Consider the following 21,611-nt stretch of genomic DNA (forward strand, 5'->3'; position numbering starts at 1 on the left):
AATGCATAAGCGAAGAACACGCTGGCTTCTCCAAGACGGTCCCGCGGGTGACAGAGACGCTTCCCTCGCGTTTCTTGCTTTGGCCGGTGCAGCTCTTGTGAGCTTCTCTCCATCACAAAATGGTGATGTTTACAGGATCGGGAAATGGGGGGGGGTGTGGGGACGCACGTGCAAGGGCTCCCTGGCACCTCACCTGTGGGCGGGTTGCCCTCATGGTGCATGGCTTGCATTTCTTAATTTCACCTCTTCTTTCTGATTAAATGGGCGTGCTGAATTGCATCCCCCAAAACCCGTAAATTGAGACCCTAACCCAGGAACTCAGAATGTGGCTATAATAGAAGATTGGGTCATTAAACAGGTAATTAAGGTACAATGAGGTCTGTGGGGTGAGCCTTGATTGCATAGGACTGGGGTGCTTATAAGAAGAGAGAATGGGGACGCAGACACTCACAGAGGGACGACCACATGACGACACACAAACTCCCCCACAAGGGCTCCCAATTTATCCTATTTGCAGCCCACAGAGACGCAGCAGGTACCCTCCCTGCCTGCGCAAAGAACCACGACCTTGAAAATCTACAAACGCCTAATTCTTTTGTCTCGTTATTTCCATTTTGCAAAATACAGTATGATAGGCCCCACCCAAGGGCAAGACGCTCGGGGCGACCGCACTCGGCACGTTTGCATTCACCTGCCTCATCGATGAATGTCGTGAGCAAAGAGGCCAACAAAAACAGTCTCCGGAAGAAAGCGCCCCCCCCCCCCCGCCCCGTTGTTGAAAAGTGGGTGTTTTTCTCACGCGCGCAGTTAAGCCCTGGTGGCTGGTTGGCATCTGTAAGGCAGGTTCGTCTCCGGCCCAGGAGCAGCGTGCTCCGTCCACTTGCTGGGTCCGTGGGCCGCGTGTCGAAAGAGCGGAGAAAGTGCTCGCAAGTGAAGACGTTGTAAGGGCGGGACGTGGGTGACACGCACAGAGGAAGCAGGACTCCCGGCATGAAAACATCAGCCACGAGGACACGTGAGCTGAAAGCAAGAAACGCTCCAACACGCTGCGGGCCCCATCTCGGGGGAGTCTGCCTTGCAGCCATGAGTAGACATGCGTGGGATGGAAGCGGACGCAAGGAGCGCACCGGGTGGGCATTGGGGGTCTTCCGTGACCCTGACCGCCCACCCCGAACACCGGCATTGTCGGTGGTGCTGAGCCCCCGAGAAGCTGTAACGTCAACGTAAACCCCAATGTTGGCTTCTGAGTTTGTGCCCCCTCATAACATGACGTATGAGTTGTCACTCATCACGAACGTGAAGCCACCAAGACAGACCGTCTCGCCGCCCCTGCCGCCTTGCAGGGGCCGGCCAGGAAGCTGGCTGGGGTCCCCGGAGGCCTCTTCCTCCTCGGTCTGCGGACACGACGGGCCGGTCGTCATGATGGGCATCTCGGCCTCAGCCGTGGCCAGGTGGACGACGAGAGCCTCTTCCGGGCCACAATCGTGCTCCGCACCCTCCATCTTATTCAAGGGGACCACGTTCTGGGTGTCCTTGATCCACTCCTGTGGGGATGACACAGGGCATGTCGGACTCAGGGAAACGCCCGTCGGCAGGTGCCAGGCCCCCGAGCCAGCATCCCTGGGCGGGAACGCCAATCCCCTGGGAACAGAAAGCCCCAGCATCCCTGAGCCCGCCCCGTGGTTCTTCTTACACCTGCCTTCTACCGTCACCCTCAAAACGCTGTATCTGCAAATACCTCCGCGGCCCTTTGAACGAGGGCAACGACAAGGAACACGACTGAATTGTGTTTGCGAGTCGCCCGGACTCTCGTGAGCGGGATTATCCCCCATCGGGTCCAGGCGGGTTCCGGACGCTGCCATTCTAACGCACACCTAGGTGGGGGGACGTTCTTGACACTGGCAGGGGAGGGGTCTCCACGGTTCGCTATGCCAACCGGGTGGGGGTGTCCTTGCTCCGGCTTGGCGTCCGCTCTCCCCTGCCCAGCCTCCCTCCTCTCCTTCATGTCTTTTGTCCTGAAAATGCTCTTCTAACCCCCTCCTCTCTCCCTAGGATCTCCCCCAGAAGAGGATCAGGACGTGCCCCTCCCTCTGGAAACCCCCGCCCCATGGAAGGCACTTTGGACAAAAGATTATTTTGAGCTGAAGGTGATTAAGAAAGAACAACCTCGGGAGGAGCTGTCTGCCTTCCCCTTTTCTGCACAAAAGCCTGGGCAAGAATTTCCATTTAGTAAGGATTTCCGCGTGTAAAGGTGTCACTACAGGGGCAGGGAGAGCCCCCGTCGCCCCAGAGGGTTGCAGTCTGCATAACAAACCTCACTTTCACCCTAGTCACCTTCCCACATGACACCTGCCACCCACAGGGCCCACCCTCCCCTGCCCTATAACTGTCCTGTCACTTCTCCCGGTTTTGTCACGCTGCGTGAAAATGGCGCCGGAGCCCGGGCTTCTAACTACCTCTTTGGGGTTTTCACTTCTTTTCTGTGAATACCCCTCCACCCCCGGGTGCCTATGAAATCAACCTTTTCATTTTTTTTTGTTTAAATCAACCTTTTCTTATGCCAATCTGTCCTCATCTGCTTAATTTGCAGGCCCTGAACAGAGAAACTAAGAGGGTGGTGGAAAAAATTTTCCCCCGTTTTTTTTGCTTGTTTGTTTGTTTGTTTTGTCCCTGATGTCTAAGGAGGTTGGAAATTAAACTTGCCCCTGTGGGAGGTCGGATGGTGCACACCCCTTCCCAAAATAAAGATTTGTCCATCTTAACCTCCAGAACCTATAAATATAAACTTATTTGGAAATAGGGTGTTTGCAAATATAAGTGAAGGGTCTGAGATGAGCTCGTCCTGGACGAGGTGGCCCTACATCCAACGATAGGGGTACTCGGAAGAGACAGAAGAGGAGATGCAGGCACAGAGGAGGAGACACGTGAGGACGGAGGCAGAGATGGGAGGGATGTGGCCACCAGCCCGGGGATGCCTGGGGCCCCAGACGCTGGAAGAGGCAGGAGGGACCGTCCCTGGAGGCCCCGCCCTGGACATCAGGGGTCCTGCCCCCCCTGGAGCTCAGACTATGGTCTCCAGAGCTTGGAGATGATTAATTTCTGTTGTTTCAAGCCTCTGGTTGGTGACATCTCCAGAGAAACTTCTAATGCATTATCCTGGAAAATGCACACCGCCACCTGGCAAGCTCCTGGGGGGGGGGGCTGGTCCCTTCTCCCCGGTTCCCAGCTGCTCATGCCCAGCCCTGCACAAGCCAGCCTTTATCAAGTGAATGAAACAATGCCTGTAAACCGTTTAAAAGCGGAAGTCTTGGGTTTGTTTTCAGCCGTGCAGGGTGAGCCCGCGAAGAACACAACTTCCTGCTGAGATGAGAGGGCGATTGGGCTGGAAAATCCCGGGAGGGCAGAGCTCTGTGGGGCTGGTTTAAAGACGAGCCACCCCTTGAGCCCCTCCTGGGTCTGGCATCTCTCCGACCAGGAGAAAATGATGAAGCCACGGCTCTCATTTCAGAAAAGGCTCACAGGCACGTAAAGGAGATAGTCGGAAGAAATGTCAGTTCTAACGAAGGTGCACGGGGAGGGATTAGACATAAAGGAATCGTGTTGGACATGCATGGGGTTGCGGGGGGGGGGGGTGGTGGTGGTAGTTACCTGGAAGTTACCCTGGTGGGATTCAAAGAGCCCAGGGAAGGTGAATTTGGGATCGGGCACGCTGGGCATGAGGAGCTTCTTGACTCTGAAATGGACACGGAGAGTCTGGTCAGGCGGGCGGGCATGCCCGAGCAGGGCTGGGGACCTCCAAGGGGCCGAGGATGGGGACACAGCCGCCCCGCAGAGACGTGGTGCCTGCAGGGAACTGTACCTGTTGTGTCAAGACATGTGCTCCCCCGACCTCAACTCCGCAGACACTCGTCTCCCAGCACCCACTTGACACCTCCCACCGACACTGTGATGTTGGGGGCACAGAGCACCTTAATGCGCAATATCGATTCCCACCACCCACGGACCATCCCGTCTCTTTGCTTGATGCAATGGGCCGAACTGTGTCAGTCATAGAGGTTGACATCATAGGTCAAAAGCCATAACGCTCGCTGGGACTTGTGTGGGGAGATTGTGCTTTTCAAGCGGTAACAATGGAGCGTAAACGAGTCATAAGGGACGCGCCTCATGGGGCTGCCCCCCTCCGAAGATTGATTATTTGAGGCTGAAGGCTATTAGGATCCAGGACACATAGGAGGAGCTCTGGGTTCTTCTCCAGCTGCCTAAACACAAGGCATCACTTTACCATTTTGCAATAGAAATTTCCATTTGTAAAGGTTCCCCCCCCCCCACTCCACCCCCGCCCCAGCTGCCTCAATTACCAGGAAGAGGAGAACTAATTTTTGTTCGCTGAGCTCGTTCCACATACACAACTTTTCTGTGTCATTTGTTTAGTGTCTCCATTTTGTAGTCACCCTCCCAGAATTCATCTCCACCACAGCTTCAGAACCCTTTCTCCTCCACCTACCCACGTCTCCACAACCATTGCCCTTTGTTCAAGTGGTACGCGAGGCTCCCCAGACTAACTACCTCTTTGGGTTTTCAGTTCCTGTCTTTGGCTCCTCCCCGCTCATAATATGATAAGATCAATAGAGAAACAGTTGGCTTTTCTCCGGTTGGTCTGCCTTGGGTCACTTTAGTTCACAGGCCCCCGGGGCTTGGATTTAAAGGGTTGTAATCTAGTATGGTCCTAATTCAACATGACCGGTGTCTTTATAAAAAGACACAGTGATTACGGGGATGTGTGTGCTCACAGAGGGATGGCACACAGGGACAAGGTGGCGTCTACACTCCAAGAAGACAGGCCTCGGGTAAGCAACCCTGCCCACACCTACAGCTCATAAATGCCTCTGGTTTGAGCCTCCCTGTGTCTGGTCCTTTGTCACGGCCGCCCTAGGACACCAACCAATATAGTTGACTTTTCACCCCTCATTGCAAAGGGGATTCCCTTGAAGCAGGGCAAGCGTTAGTGTTTTCCAAGAATCATGGGGCTCAGTTTCCCCTAGGGGTGCTTTCAACTCTCTATTGAAAACACTGGGCCTGTCACCGGTAGGCACCCTTATCTGATTGCTTCATCTCCACCCTAGCAGAGCTCCGTTTGGGTGGCATGCATGTGAGCGAGTAAAAGAGAGGTGACGAGGCTGGAAAGGTCGCGGGCGAGAATTAAACGAGGCACTTCGGTGCTGAATCTGGCTCTGAGGGGGGGACCCTGTGGAGTTGTCCAACTCACCCCGGTGCAGACCCAGGCTCAATGTTCCCGGGAGGTGCTCCATCTTTCTCTACCCGGGACCCCTGCAGTTGCTATGGAAACCTCATCCCAAGAAACCACCATCCCAAGATGGTGCCCACGACCCTGGGCATCGGTACCTTCACGCGTCATTCACAGCCAAGACGCCTGGGCAGCGTGACTCAGTTTACATAGGGATGGACATGGCGGTGGTTAAGTGGTTGTAAGAAAGCTGAGCAAAGAAAACTATTTAATATGATATTCATGAAAAACTGTCTACGGGGTCTACGGGCTCTGTTTTGCTACATCTGTCATTTGATTCAAAAACAAGATGAGCTTCTACGTGCGATTCTTCTCCCTTCACCCAACAGTTCCATTTGATAAGTCTCAATAATAATTGAGAGGTGTTTTAAGCACCTGTCGCTCCAGCGTGGTAGGCGGACAACGGCTCAGCGGGGTCTGTGTGTGAAGCCAGCTAATCCTCTGGTAGGAGTTAACACTCATATATTCTACTGTTTCTACAAGACAGATACCCCAGGTGTCCCTGCATTTTCGGCGCTGTTTCCCTCAATTTTCTTAAAAGACGCTGTTGGCGAAGCATGCACTGTGGGAAATGGGATGCTCACCTATCGGACGGATAACCCTATCAGACGATTCTTTTTCCCTTTCTACTTAGTGGACACATTGCAAACAAAGCCTCCAGTCCTGTGTGTATGACAAGGCTGTCAAGAGTCATCCTTACCTCCGTACTTTCCATAAAGACAGAAGAAGAAGGGACACCGTCAGCAACGCAACCATGCCAGAAACTAAAATAAATTTGGGGAAAAGTTTTTTCTCCTGGCACGAATCTAAAGCAAAAAAGAATGAGTTGCTGTCAGTTTTCAAGATGATAGTAGGTCAGGCTCCGATCCCCCACTTTCTTTCCCTTATAAACGGCAAAGTCAGCAAATCTTGATGGCGGTGGGACATATCCTGGAAAGAGAGATGGTGTCTCTGGACAGGCACCCATCAGGGTAGCCACCACACAAGTGGTGTAGACTCAACACACTGCTCTCAAGTACCTGTGTTGCCAAGGGTGTTTGAGGAAACAGGCTTGCTTTTGGCTATTGTCTGTCTGTCTATCTATCATCTATCTATCATCTATCTATTATCTATCTATCTATCTATCTATCTATCTATATATCTATATATTATCTATTATCTATCTATCATCACCTATCCACCCATCTATCCATCCATCTTTCATACTATATCCATCCATCTGTCCATCTATATCTATCCATCCATCCACCCACCCATCCATCATATCTATTATCTATCCATCCATCTGTCCATCTGTATCTGTCTGCCTGCCTAACCTTCCATCATATCTATCATATATCTATATATCCGTCCATCCACTTATATTCATCTATCCATCTACTTATCTATGAACTATCATTCACTTACATATCTATCATCTCTATATGTTGATGTCATCTATCATCTATTTTATGTATCTATAACCTATGCCTATATCAATGAATCAGCGTTCATAAATAGTACTTATTATCATTGTTGCTGTTAATAGAAATAAAAGTGAAAATTAGCCCAATAACGTAGGGGGTCTGGAAAACAAAACAAATGCTTTCAAATTGATCTCTGAAGTAGGAAGTGAGGTCATTCATTTTTAGGCACCTCCAATCCTTTCTTCCCCCAAAAGACGAGGCGCTGGCCCATGTACAGGTGCAGCGCTGCTGTGTAGCAAGCGTTACCTCTCAGCTCCCCCTTTTGCTGGTGTATCACCTCTGACCAGTCACTTGGGTATGTGTCGGGGCCATAGCTGGACTCCATTGTTTTCACTCTGGCCCGGAAGAAATAACATTTCTCAGCATCCAAGCCATCTGTCGTAACATTGCAGGTTTCTCCCTCCTTGGACTGAAGGGGAAAAAAGCAAGCACGGGATCAGTGGTTTGACCTAAGCTCTTTGTCTTTGTACTAGGGAGTCACATAAGGCTCCTACTTTTCAGCATTCACATTCTGTTGCACTTCATTTGTCTGCCTAAGGAAAACAAACGCAGCCAACAATCTACGCTCCCCTCCAAGAAGAAACAATCCTTCCTAACAGATAGTACTACAGATGCTTTTAAGAATTACTTAGTGAAAAGTTACTCCTTAAAAAGAAAAAGTAATTTTTTTGTATGAATACAAAGGTAACTCATGCTTACTTTGGAGACTTTAGAAAACATATGCACATACAAACACACAATTAGAAACGGTAAAAACCTTTATTCCAGTTCCATCATATAATCACCATTAACAAATTGATATTGTTTCTTTCTTTGTAGGAGCATTCATATAATGCGATGTTTTACTGTACACATTGCTTTCATCACTAAATATCATTCATCACTATAGTGCCTTTGGTGACTTACATATTCTATCATACAGATGTACCATTATTTATTTGACCATCTCCCTATTGTATGGCATAGAGGTGGCCTCCAAAGCTTTGTATTTATTTTAGATAATGCCTCAACAGATGTCTCTGTGTATAAAACCACATCCGCACTTTCAATTCTTTCCTTAGGATCAATTTCTATTTTTTTTTCAGGATTTTATTTATTTATTCATGAGACACAGAGAGCGAGGCAGAGACACAGGCAGAGGGAGAAGCAGGCTCCCTGGGACTCGATCCCAGAACCCCGGGGTCACGACCTGATCCAAAGGCAGACACTCGACCACTGAGCCCCCCAGGTGCCCAGATCAATTTCTAAAAAGGGTCTCAATAGGTCAGAACTAGGACAACTGATAAGCTCTTAAATTTGTTAATGCTCAACATCCTTGACCAGTATCACATTTTATTATTACCACGCTCTTTAGGTGCTCTCCAGTACCCATCGATTGCTTTACTTTGTATTTCTTTGATGAGTTTCATCAAATTTCATTTCAGTGATGGTATTCTACTAGACCCAGCATTAGGTCAGCTTTTCTCTTTTCTGATAGGTCCCCTCCTGCTTGGGTTACATACAACGGCCTTCAACGGTATTCTCATTTTTATTCTTATTGCTGCATTTTATTGCACCATTTCCAGATTTAGGGATGTATTATATGGGCACTTAGGATTTGCCTCTTCATAAGAGTAGGGATTTCCATCTGTTGACAGATCTCCTCGCTGTCTCCTTGCTGGTGCAGACACCAGCAAATATAATAAGGGTGAGTAAGAGTAATAGGAGTGAGTAGTAGATGTGAGCCTAGTAGTGAAAATAATTAGAGTAACCATAGTAAGGGTGAACTTACTCAATGTTTTTCACGTGTTATCACATCCATCCCCAAGTTGCTGTGGCTGGGTGCTATTATTATGTTCTCAGTGCTTGGGACATAGTAGATCCTCAGTAAGTAAATCTTAAGTGAATGTGGAAAGAATCCCCTCCCAACACCTGTAGACACAGCAGACATCGACTATCCTAGGCTGAGGTGTTCAGTTATACTCACCTTGCCTTAGCTCCCCCTACTCCCTAGATGGTCCCATGAGATATGATGCTTCTGGTTGATCCCATCATCCAAGTCTGCAAACCTCGATGGACACAGGTGTCCTTGCAGACTTGTGGAATCATTGACTCCTGGGATAGGCAGGCAGCTCATAGCCCAGGTAGCTTAACTACTTTTCCAGGGCAATCTTTCCGAGATCCCGTCCAAGCCAACTTCAAGACTCTCCTTGGGCACCTCCGGGGATGGGCACCTCACTATACCTGATCCAGGTGATTCCATCTGCCTTCTACAGATGATTTTGCCCATTGGCTCCAGTTCTGCTTTTGCAAAGATGTTAATCCCTTGTTTATATGGTGGTCATGTGATTATTGGAAGACAACTGTGAGCCCTTGAGTCATTGATATTTACATCATTTTAATTTATTCCATTGATTATGCCCAAATAGTCAGTACCAGAAAGGGTTCTCACATGTTCAAAAGGCATGCAAAGAGGGGTGGGTGGTACAGGGTATGGTGATGGTGAATTCTATTTGTCAACTTGGCCAAGTTTGGTGTCCAGTTTTTTAGTTAGATGATACCCTAGGTGTTACTGTGAAGGTATTTTATAGAAATGATTGATGCTTTTCATCAGCCAACTTTAGGTCACTCTATAATGTGGGTGAGCCTTACTCAATCCATCAAAGGCCCTGAGAGGACATAGACTGGAGTTTCCCAGAGAAGTGTAAAGTCCATAATGGAAACCTGTCTGTGCTTCCAGCCTGCTGGCCTGAGATGTGTCTGCCCCTATAATCCCATAAGCAATTCCTTGAAACAAATGCCAACATCTGTCTCTGTGTCTCTCCACGTCTCTCTTGATTACCACTTGGGGATCCTCGCTCACCCTTGGGCTGAGAAAAAGATGCTACCGTGCTCACCTGCCACTCAGTGTCGAACATACTCTTGTACTGGATTTCATAGAGGAGACGCTTGTAGGGCAGATCAGAACAGGTCACTGTAATGGCTTCCTGATGCCACTGGAAGTTCAAGTCTTTTGGGGAGCTGGGTTTCACTGAGAAGGAGAGACAACAAAATGATCACCACCTCTACAAAGATAAAGATTCCACGTCTCCAAAATTATAGTGGTAAGTTTGCTTAGACTCACGTTCTCTGGCCTGCCTTAATCTTTTCCTTAATACTTTATTGGATTGGGATGCCTGGGTGGCTCAGCGGTTGAGCATCTGCCTTTGGCTCAGGGTGTGATCCTGCCATCCCAGGTCCAAGTCCCACATCGGGCTCCCTGCAGGGACCCTGTTTCTCCTTCTGCCTATGTCTCTGCTTCTCTCTCTCTCTCTCTCTCATGAATAAATAAATAATCTTTAAAAATACTTTATTAGACTGAGGATGAGGGGGTTATTCGTCCTCATTACATCTGTAGCAGAGCTCCAAGGACCTGAATGTGTGTCGTCAAAGGAACTCTTTGAAATTGTGTGAAAATGTCTGTTATGGGATAAATAGTGTCCCCCTAAGAAAGATACGTTGGAGTCCTAGCCCCCATATCTCCGAATATGTGCATTTGGGATCATTGCAGACATAATAATTAAAGATAAAATGGGGTTTACTGGAGTAGAGTGGGCTCTGGTCCTATATAATTAGTGTCCTCATAAGAGGAGACACGGACACACAGAGGGAAACGGGCATGTGAAGATAGAGGTATAGATGGAGCTGATGCATCTACAAGCTAAGGAACAGCAGCCACCAGAAGGCAAGAGAGAGAGACATGGAACAGATCATCCCCCAGAGCCTCCAGAAGGAACCAGCTCTGCCCACACCTTGATTTCAGATGCCCGGGGTCTTCTTAACTGTGGGAGGGCAAATTTCTGTTGTTTTAAGCCACCCGCTTTGTAGCAGTTGGTTGCAGTAGCCTCAGCAAACTAAAATGAAGACAGAACATGGAAAATGTCACATGAGACTCCTTCCCCGCCAGCCTGTCCTTTGGGAAATGAACGCTTTCATGAGTTAAACGGTGTCCCCCGACAAGTACGTTCATGAGCTGATCTCTGGTACCGTGAATGTTGCTTTATTAGGAAATAAAGTCCTTGCAGATCTAATCAAGAGAGGATGAGTTCATCCTGGAGCAGGATGGTCCTAAATCCAAGAACAAGTGTCCTTAGATGGAAAAGGAGAGTCACAGACACAGGAGGAGCCACATGAGGATGGAGACTGAGACAGGAGGGATGCGGACACCAGCTCAGGGACACCTAAAGCCCCCAACGCTGGAAGAGACAGGAAGGACCCTCCTCTGGAGCCTCTGGAGGGCGCACAACTCTCCCCAACCTGGAGCTCAGATTCTGGTCTCCAGAGCTTAGTGATGATTAATTTCTGTTGTTTTAAGCTGCCTGATTTGTGGTCTTTTTATTTGCAGTGTTTTATAACCCTAGATTGACAGCCAACCCTGAATGCACCTAAGAAAACCATTGAGGGTGGTATCGAGGGGAAAGGGGGGCTTTTCTCTCTCTCTCTCTCCCTCTGTTGGAGGACAGAGTGCCATGACACATCTTTGCCCACTGTGTGTATCAAGACGAATTTTCTAGAAGGCCAGTGTCTTCGAAGTTGGAGTAGGAAAGGGGCACTTGGCAACGAGTTCATTCTTGGTACTTACAGTAAGCACTGATCCACTGACATTTTTTGAGAAGGAGACGTGTTCCATTCCAGATGGAAAAGCACAGAATTTCATCTTCTTTTGCCTCCAGGAGGCATCCAGCAGTGCGACTTTGTTGAAGAATATAGTTGGAGCATTGGCTATGAGTCTCGTCACTGGTTAACCTGTGGTTAAAACATAGAAACGTTCAGCCATAGAGAGTCTTTGAAAATAGCATCTTCACACATCTCCTGGCTCACTCCTCTGCTCCATATCTCTGCCACGGATTGGGAACCCCCTTCACTCGCTTCAAGGGCCCTTTCTTAAAGCACAGCAAGAACTGTCCAAATAGAAAAATACCCCCTCTCTCAACACAGTATGCTCCCTGAAGGCCCCCTGTAGTGGGTTGGATGGTGGTTCTCCAAAAGGCCTGTTCATGCATTAATCCTTGGAATCTGTGAGTGGGGCCTCATTTGGAAATACGGTCTTGACAGATGTGATTAAAGGAAAGATATCAAGATAAGGTCATCTTGCATTACAGTGGGTCCTAAATCCAGTGACACTGTCCCTATAAGAGACACAAGACGAGACACAGACACAAAGGAGAAGCCACGTGAAGATGGAGGCAGACACGGGAGGGATGCGGCCACCAGCCCAGAGATGCCTGCAGCCCCAGATGCTGGAAGAGGCAGGACGGACCCACCTTGGAAGCACCTGCCTCCCCTGGATCTCAAACTTCTGGTCTCCAGAACTGGGAGACGATGAATTTGTGTTGTTCTAAGCTGCTCAGTTTGTGGTAGTTTGTTATGACTGCCCCCAGAAAACTAATAAAAGTACAGTTTGACTTGCAGAGTCACCATGCCCTTGATTTGAGGAGGCACTTTAATAAGGATGTACCAACACTGGAGATCTCTCTGAGGCTTCCTACAATATTAAGAAAAAAAATATGGTGCCCAGTTGGGACCAGTTTAGGCTCTGTCCTGAGGTCCTCAGATCCAAGCAGTGACTTGATCGAGAATTATGTCCTTTATAATAAAGAAACTGATGCTCAAGTGACTTACCTTTGTGACCATCTAGGAGACCCAGCAGATTTTTTAAATGTTTATTTCCCAGCCAATTCACCTTAAAATGTCCCCCCTGTGTACACTTTCCCATTCATCTCCTATGCTATCAAACTGTGAAGAATCAATCACACATCTCTCCCATTCACAGAATTGAGGCTAAGTTAATTGGAGAATACTTCTCTCCTACATTTATACTGAGACCAAAAAAAAAAAAAAAAAAAAAAGCCCATGATAGGGAGACACATTTTTGGAAGGCAGCTGCTGGAAAGCTGGCATGAAATGTCTCAGAAGGTCAACCTTTGCCACGGCTGCATACCTTGTTTCGAAGGAACAGGGTTCCCGTCAAAGGTATCTGTCGAGACGTTGTGAATGGTCCTGGATGAATAAGCACCTTGTGGATGTCCTCGTATGAATCTAGGTGGTTTTGAGTGTGACTTAGTCATCACTTGGTTAGGAGGTGTGGTTGCGGTTGTGGTGAGGGGTCAGGGCGAAACAGAGCACACACATTGACACTTGCACATTTTTGATTCTTCACACCTTCACTAGCTGGCCCTTCACACTCAATTGCTGGTGTCTCAGGAGAAGAACTATTTGAGCACAAGGCATGGTGTTCCCTTCCTGAGGGGCACTTACTTGTAGAGGAAAGTCAAATTTGTCCCCGAGTATTGGCTTGCATTCCATGTAACCTGCACAACTTCAAAGTTAAAGTTGATCATCTGAAGCTGCAATACTCCTTCTGGGTAAAAAGAGACAAATAGAGGATCCATTGAGGCAATGCTGAAAATGGTTGGAAATTTATAAAAGGACATTAACACTTGAGTCATAAGAATAATAGAATGCTTTATAGGGATGGATAAAATCAAGATTTTTCTCAAACAAGTCGGCATTAATTATGTCAGTTAAGAGCTGCAGGATATATAAAGGGTTACTGGGGACAGAGGAATAGTCAGGAGCAAGATTACGGCTGCTTTTCTTCAAATGTTTGCATCTTGCAATGACCATTAATTAGTATGAAGAGCAGCTATTGAGTATTGACTGTATGTCTATTGACCTCCTCTTTCGTGGGCACACAAGGGGCATTAGATGGTGTGCCCCATCCACCAAACTCACGGTCTCACTCAGAAAACTTACAACTCACACATGACAACTTGAGGAAAGGTTCACAGACAAATGAGCCCTTCTGTCTTTGCTTTTAAAGTGACTTAGGCTCGGGCAGTTTTTATTTTCACACATGCCTGGGTTAGTCATTGTGAAAGTAGTTAATGGGTGTATTCTAGGATTAAGTAAATATGCTGTGATGCTGCGGACAAGAAAGGGCTAGTTTCCAACTGCCAGAGAAGGGAGTGACAATTTCGGGAATACGGAAGGCTAGAATGAACCAGGTGGTGTTGAGTTAGAAGTGGAAGTATCAGGTTAGGTATGTAGATGATAGGATAGATAGATAGATAGATAGATAGATAGATAGATAGATAGATAGATGATATATGGTAGATATGATGGATAGATCATATCTATGATGTAGATGGATGGATGGATAGGTAAATAGATAGATAATGGATGGGTAGATAGATAATAGATGATAGATATGACAGATGGTTGAATGGATGGATAGATAGATAGATAGATAGATAATGGATGGATGGATGGATGGATGGTCAATGGACACATTTCTAGCACCCAGCAGGTCATGAGTATGATGAGATACATGATGAGCTGAAGAGATACATGTTCACAAATGCTGAGAAAGAAGGTCTCAAAGTCTCCAGGTCAGGGACTCACATTTCACATTCAGTCCTGGGTTCAGCAACCCCACCCCTAAAGCAGGAGGCAAATATACATCATGACCTTGGATCTGTTTGCTCAACACCCCATAAGGTCTCTGGGCTGGAAGACTTGGCCTGCTGAACATTCATGGGGTCGCATCCTACTTCATGGTCCAGAATTAGCCATGCTTTCCCATCACACCTTCTCACCAATCCAAATTCAATCTGCTATTTCACGGATTTTTTCAAGACCTCCCAAAACAATATTTTTGTGTGATCGGCCAGGGACCATCTACATTGTAGAAATGAACAAAGGACACCCAAATAAGAACAAGGAGAGTACATTTATTCAAAGCTTGCCTTACCAGGGAGTGGACCACCATCAAGTGCATTTGGTGTCCAATTAAAGGTAGAAGGAGAGATGAAAATGTTCTTTGAGTTTTTAAGAAAGCCTTTCAGATGCCTGAGGTGTATGGAATACTTCTGTTCTGTGCTGACCATTGTTCCTGATGTGACTGATCACAAAACAGGTAACCTCAGACCTATTGATCCATTGGTTCCAGAAAGAGAGAGGAGATGTCAGGAAGGACGTCCTGGCTTCTGGAAATCTATGACTTTCAGGGAAGGGACCAGTATCCATCCCTCACAGCGAACACCTCCCAGGTCTGAAAGGGAGGGAAGTTTACAACTGAGGTGCCAACGTTATTTCAGATCTTGGGACCTCTGTCTGTGGAACACATCTAATGGATAAAGCCTGATGCCCCGTGCACCAGCAGGAAAGCAGAACTGTTCCTGCACTTCACTGCCACCCCCACAGGATGAGTCAGCTGCGGGGACAGGAGGGAGCGAGATCAGACTTGGGAAGGGGAGAAAAGCAAGTCACCATGTCTCTGTTACTTCTTTGTCAACTTCCCAGAACGGATTCAGATGTTCCCAACCAGTGTAGGTGAGGGACGTGACTGGGGTTCTCCTGACTGGGGTGTGGGCGAGACTTCTCTGAGAAGGGAAAGGAAAGCACAGAAGGTCTCCCACTGATCCTACAAAATGTTTTCATGTAGCACAGGGTTGCTCTTTCAGGTAGCACTGGGCATGAAAGCAGGTCCAAGATTAGGAAGATATTTGTGAGGTCTTGTGTGCAGTTTGCAAAATAGAAAGAGAACTTTTGCTTTGCATGTTTGGTCTTTACCCCTGCCCTGCCTGTGCCTTGAAAGGGCAAATCAAAATTTAAAAACAAAAGACTTGAGGCACCCGTGTTGCTCAGTTGGTTAAGCATCTGCCTTCAGCTCAGGTCAGGATCTCAGGGTCCTAGGATTGAGCTCCAGTTGGGCTCCCTGCTCAGTGGGGAGTCTGCTTCTCCCTCTGCCCTTCCCCTTGCTTGTGCTCACTCTCAGTCAAATAAATAAATAAAATCTATTTTTTAAAATATTCTATTTATTTATTCATGAGAGACACAAGGAAAGAGAGAGGCAGAGACACAGGCAGAGGGAGAAGCAGGCTCCATGCAGGGAGTCGGATGTGGGACTTGATCCCAGGTCTCCAGGATCATACCCTGGGCTGAAGTTGGTGCTAAACTGCTGAGCCACCCAGGCTGCCCAAATAAATAAAATCTTAGGAAAAATAGAATAAAATAAAATGAAAATGAAATTTAATTAAAAGTAAAATTAAACTAAATTAAACAAAACAGGGATCCCTGGGTGGCTCAGCGGTTTGGCACCTGCCTTTGGCCCAGGGCGTAATCCTGGAGACCCGGGATCGAGTCCCACGTCAGGCTCCCGGTGCATGGAGCCTGCTTCTCCCTCTGCCTGTGTCTCTGCCTCTCTCTCTCTGTGTGTGTGACTATCATAAATAAATAAAATAAATCTTTAAAAAAAATAAAATAAAATAAAATAAATAAAATAAAATGAAATAAAGAAAGAGAGGCCTCCCCCCTCCATTTTCTTGAGAATTTACTTAGGAAACTTGTCAGATCTTTCTCCATGTCTTTGACATCCATGCAAATCCTTTTAAAACTTAATAAGATCTTTACCAGACTCAGGACCCAGGGGTATCTTTCTCAAGGAAATCAACTCTTTGAAATGCAAATACCAGGGAATGTGATGCTCCACCTCCCACCTGTAGTGTGAGGGAAAGTCTGGCTCCACGTGGGAACACATCTTGTCGTAAAGATAGGAGTTTTTTTTTCCCCCCATGGGATAAATCCAATGAGTTAACACAGACAGTGTCTCCAATTACCAGGTGAAGTTAGGGAAAACCTTGTCTGACAAAAGGTGCTGAGGGGTCACCAGGTCGAGGACTAGTCATTATTTATTCACAGATTACGTGTGTCATGGGTTGTGTCCACGAGCCCTAGTAAAGGGTTTCTGTGTTTGTAGATGTCTCGTCTTTGTAGATCTCGTTGGTGCACTGTGTGGGGTAGACGTGTGTCGCATTCTGCTTCAATGCCTATTTTATAATAAAGTGATTTTCCTCAACAAAAAGGAATGCACGGACGCCAGAAATGTGCTTTCCCCCTCTAGTTGTTGCTCGGTAAGCACGCGTTGGTTTTACTAGATGTGATGAACTTATTAGGCCGCATCAAGATGCAAAGGCGTAAAATTGCACATGGTAGCCGACGACCTTTAATGCAGGCAGTCCTAGCGATACAAGTTGTCTGTACAGAGAGAGGAAGAGGCAGAGAACGATGCTTGGGACACCAATGTCCAGACTTCATCAATAGTTCACTTGTATTCAAAAATCCCCACTTTTCAGGAGAGCCCCACATGCACTAGATGGTGGACGCCATGGGATGGGGAGGAGACGGGACTCGGTGTTTAATGGAGACAGAGTTTCAGTTTGGGAAGATGAGAAAGTTCTAGAAATGAATGGTGAGGGCGGTTGCACAACCACGTGAATGTACTTAGTGTACACTTTATAGGCAGAACATTCTATATATAGCTAACCATCATTTTTTTAAAAACAATAAGCAACATAATTTTGTACAAAAATTGCATTTGGCAACATAATTTTATGATACTTCTTGAAGTAATCGCTCATGCTCTAGATTTGGGAGCGTGTGCCTCCAAGAAATGGTTGAAATGAATTTTGCTGCCTTGTTTTGATACCAGTGAGACAGGTAGTCCACCCTGTTTCGTTCGGGGCTAAACCATTTCTTTTTTTTTTTAATTTCTTTTTTTCTTTTCTTTTTTTTAACTTCTTTTTTTAAATTTCTTTTTAATTTCTTTTTAATTTCTTTTTTAATTTTTTTTATTTCTTTTTTATTTCTTTTTTAATTTCTTTTTTATTTCTTTTTTTAATTTCTTTTTTATTTCTTTTTTATTTCTTGTTTTAATTTCTTTTTTATTTCTTTTTTATTTCTTTTTTTTATTTCTTTCTTTATTTTTTTTTTTTACTTATTGACTTATTTTAAAGGGTGAGAGTGAGACTCTGTGCAGATGGAGAATCTTTAAGAAGTCTCCTTGCAACCTCGCACTCAATCTCGCAACCTTGAGGTCACACAACTTGAACCTAAACTGAGAGTTGGATGCTCCATGGACTGAGCCACCCAGGCACCCTGGGGCAAAATTCTGAAAACCGTTTCTTTGGACAAACACACTGCAATCCATCCATATGATGGCACATCATTCATAAGAAGGAATTAAAAAAAAAACACACTTCTACAATGTGGCTGAAATATGAAAATAAGCAGCCGTGTGAACGGACCCACAAAAACTCTCACAGAGTGTGTGATATCATGGATGGGAAGTGTCCAAGTATGGAAATCCGGGGACACGAGAGCCTGTTAGTGGTTGTCAGGAGCTGGGCACGGGATCGGGATCCCAGAATGACAGATAAACGGGGTTTTAGAGTTCCCTCTGGGGATGACAGAAATGCTCTAAAACTCGTTGCACATATCTATGCATCTACTAAAATCTACTAAAATCTACATTTTAAATGGACCAATTATATATCGATAAGGCTGTTTTCAAATCAATTAAAAAATAAAATAAAATAAAACAGAAAGAGGTGTCCCATTTCACCTTCTTGCCCTGCCCTGCCTGTGGCCTTCTCCTCTATTGAGGAAGAGCTTACCCCCCTCCATTGTGATGAGCATGGTCCCCCCCACAAACATGTTGCGATAGGAATGTGCTGGGACCACCAGCTCCCCGGTTGCAAGGACCCTGCGGATCTTTAGCAGAATTTCATTTGTTTCTGTAACACCTGATCGGAAAGCTGCAGGGAAATCCTGAACCGACGGATTTCAGAGCATTTGCAAATGGTGACAATGGTGGGTGACGGTGCATCATTTGAACACCAACAATCTCCTTCTGGGTGTGGTACCCACGTCCCAGTTCAAGACACACAGACAGAGGAACAGAGAAGATGATGGACGCAGCACGAGAACCTGCTACCACGAGTGTGGGTGTTGCCACCACGGGACGCGGCACCGGGTATTTTTGGGGTGAGTACCCAGTGGGCCACCAAAGCAGTGGCAGGCCCAGTGGGGAAACCACGGATGCACCCATCGGACGGTGGCGGCGTCCTGTAAAAATCCTCGGTCGCTCCCCATTGACGGGGTGGGCAGGGGTGCAGTTCAGGGTTCACAGCAGGGTTCACAGCTGCCAGTGCAGAGACGCGGGCAGAGACCACAAGGGCTCACAGCATTGGTCACGCAGGAAACTCCGGATGGTTCTTGCGTGTCCCCAGAGAGAGGGCACCAAGCTCCAGAACCCGTGAAGTCACATTGGGATGCCCCCCGTGCCCTCCTCCTGGGCACTCACGGGCTCCCCGGGTGGAAGGAGGGTGGCAGAAAACGCAACCTCACGGACCCCTCCCCGAGGCAGAGCGGGTCCACGTGACATCACAGCGGCGAGCGGTCAACCCGTGTGATGGTTCTGAGGGTCTGCAATGTGAATTGTGTGATTTGGACTCTCTCTCTCTCTTACTTTCTCTCCACCTACTTTATTTACCAGGCAGCCGAAGTGCCAGCAACGGTTGCTCAACGCAAATGCAACGGCAGCCACACGGCGGTGCCGCCCTGCAGGGCCGCGTCCACATGGACGCCTTCTGGAACCAAGCTCACACCTGTCAGCCCATCTGCCCACCCCGCTTGGGCGCTCCTCCCTCTTCTGGTCCGCTCTGTCACCCAGATACGCGGTCTACATGCGGCACCCACGGCTCTGTGCTGACAGGTCTGTCCCGCCAACAGCTAGGAGCTGGCCGCCCGAACCTCTACAAACACCCTCTTTGCAAATAAGGTCCAGGGGGCAGTTGTAGGGGCTCAGACTTGATGATTTGAGGGGTCGCAGTTGAGCCCACGGGGCGAGGGCACGTGGCACACTAGGGTATGGGAACGATCATCATAGGCCTCGATGCTCCTAAGATGCTCCACGGTTCCCGAGGAAAGGCGGGTAAGTGGGTGTTCATAGCGGGGCCGGATGTGTCTGGTCCTATTCTAGTGTGGGAACGCTTGACCTCAGCACGCCCTGCAAGGCTCCTCCAGCATCAGCACCATGGCAGGAGGGGTGAAAGCTGCACACGTCCATGGCGCAGAGGGAGCCCGAAGCCCAGGCTGTGTCCCTCCTGTCTCCTAGAGGAGCAGGTGCACACGGGACCCCTTCTGCATCTGCACTCAGCTTCCTCCCCTGCACACACCTCCACCCTCACCCACCCCTGAGTCTTGCTGCATGTGAGCTGAGCATCTGCACTCAGCTGCACACACCTCTCTGTCCCTAAATCTGCACGAGCCCCCTGTCTGTTCCTGGGCACGTTCTGGGCGAACAGACATTGTCCTGACGCACCATCGGAAATGTAAACCTGGCCCCTGATACACGTGCGATGTGAAGCCCAAAATGGGTCCTCATGTCTCAAATGGTCGGCACGACACTGGCCTCCCCATACATCTGTAGGATCCCAGCTGGTCCCATCAGTGCGTATGACCCGTGCATATTGCAAGTGCCGGTGGATTAATGACGGGGACACCAGGGAGCACAGGAGCCGTGCGAGGAGCTTTCCCAGGGCTACACCCCTGTGAGACCCCATTCCCTCGACTACTTAGTTTCTAAGGCTTCTGTGCCTATAAGGACTCGGGTACAAGTCAATGCCATTGAAGGAAAAGCAAGCAAACCACAAACCGCTTTCAGGAACAAAATGAGCTCCAGCGTTCCCCAAGAAGTTACTAGAAAAGCTTTGAGGGTGTGCCTGGCACATGGGGGGCTGTGAGTGGAGCATCTGACACATGCAATTCGAGAATCGTGTTTGTGCTGCTGTAGCCCAGTCTAGGAGAGACCCACACTCAGACTCTCTGGGAGTCAGTGCTGAGCCAGCGGGATCCCCAATGTGCCGTCAAGAGACTGTAGCCAATGGGGCGTCTCTGGACTGAGCTTTGCAAACCAGGCAGGCAAGAGGGCAGCTCAACACACAGGGACGAGTGTGGAGTGACGCGATGTGACCCTTCATAGATGAGAGGTCCCTGAAGCGCCTTCCCCGGTTCCTGTGTCTGCCACCCGCATGCTAGAAAATCCCATGTGGCAGAAGAGCCGCCCCCACAATCCCCACGGCAGCTGGATCTCTCCATCCGCCTTCTCTCGCCCTCACCTTTTTCTCAGATGTGACACGAGCTCGTTTTGGACAGACCAATATTCACGTAAACATAAATGCTTTGCTCTCTGGGAAAGCAAAGCGGACAGAGAAGCCACCCAGAGCCTGTGTGCAGCAGATGGACCTGGGCTCTTTGTATTGGCGTCTTTTTTTATTTTTTATTTTTTTTGCACATTCGAACTGAATGCATTGGAACTCCATCCATCATGAGCCCGTTGCAAAGACGGAAACTCGGGTTTGCAAGGGCTGGGAAATCTGGGCGAGCTCCTTGCTACTGTTAAGAAGCAGAGAAAGAAAAACACAAAAACAAGACGACAGATGCTACAGTTGCAAAAGAGAAAGAGAAAAAGAGCAGAAGGAGGGAAGGAAAGACCGAAGGAAGGCATGTTAAAGTAAAGGACACTCTAGGCACACAGGCGGCCGCATCTCCAAGCAGGGCTTACCCAGTGCCTCGTTCCCCGAAACCGTCACGGTGGCCAGCAGGAAGACGGCGGCAGACGCCCAAGGCAGAAGCACCGTCCTCATTCTTGGGGAGACCCACAACAGAGCGAGCACAAGGTCCGTGTGCCTTCATGGCTCACCTACAGAGGCTACCCTCTGTTTAAAGAGTGGAACAGAAACAAGGAAATGACAACGGGAAGCGGATTCAATCTTGACTTAAAACGATGACTCTTAAAAAAAAAAAAAAGAAAAAAACCACGACAAAAAAGTAAGATCACTCTTGCATACTCGCTGCCCATGAGCTCGGCTTGAAGGGTTCTGACTGGTTGGTGAAGTCCTGCAGCCACGCTGTGGATGACCAGCATGGCAGGGCATCAAGAGGTGTGGACGTTTGACACCCCCCACCTCCGCCCATGT

General features: G+C 48.0%; 1 protein-coding gene across 2 annotated transcripts; it reads right to left on the minus strand.

The window, feature by feature from the left end:
• Window positions 1-577: 577 nt before the first annotated feature.
• On the minus strand, window positions 578-21,374 carry CRLF2 (cytokine receptor like factor 2). Of its 2 annotated transcripts, XM_072743336.1 has the most exons (9): window positions 21,197-21,374; window positions 13,048-13,150; window positions 11,372-11,535; window positions 9,648-9,781; window positions 7,018-7,180; window positions 6,006-6,111; window positions 3,649-3,733; window positions 3,290-3,360; window positions 578-1,544 (listed from the first exon to the last, which is right to left on the minus strand). In XM_072743336.1, exons 1-9 carry the CDS (start codon window positions 21,276-21,278, stop codon window positions 1,508-1,510), a joined length of 945 nt encoding a protein of 314 aa, XP_072599437.1. In that variant the 5' UTR covers window positions 21,279-21,374; the 3' UTR covers window positions 578-1,507. The 2 variants fall into 2 exon arrangements, with proteins under 2 accessions (XP_072599437.1, XP_072599436.1); XM_072743335.1 differs by lacking the exon at window positions 3,290-3,360 and having other exon boundaries at window positions 21,197-21,333.
• Between the last annotated feature and the right edge of the window lie 237 nt (window positions 21,375-21,611).

This window comes from Vulpes vulpes, chromosome X (assembly GCF_048418805.1).
Source record: "Vulpes vulpes isolate BD-2025 chromosome X, VulVul3, whole genome shotgun sequence".
NCBI lineage: Eukaryota > Metazoa > Chordata > Mammalia > Carnivora > Canidae > Vulpes > Vulpes vulpes.

Excerpts from the sequence above, each read along its gene's own strand:
- CRLF2 (XM_072743335.1), bottom strand. The coding sequence starts at position 21,278 with ATGAGGACGGTGCTTCTGCCTTGGGCGTCTGCCGCCGTCTTCCTGCTG. Across the intron at positions 13,151-21,196 it reads TTCGGGGAACGAGGCACTGG|AAGGAGTATTGCAGCTTCAG; the intron begins GTAAGCCCTGCT and ends CTTTTTACCCAG. Across the intron at positions 3,734-6,005 it reads TCTTTATGGAAAGTACGGAG|AGTCAAGAAGCTCCTCATGC; the intron begins GTAAGGATGACT and ends TGTCCATTTCAG.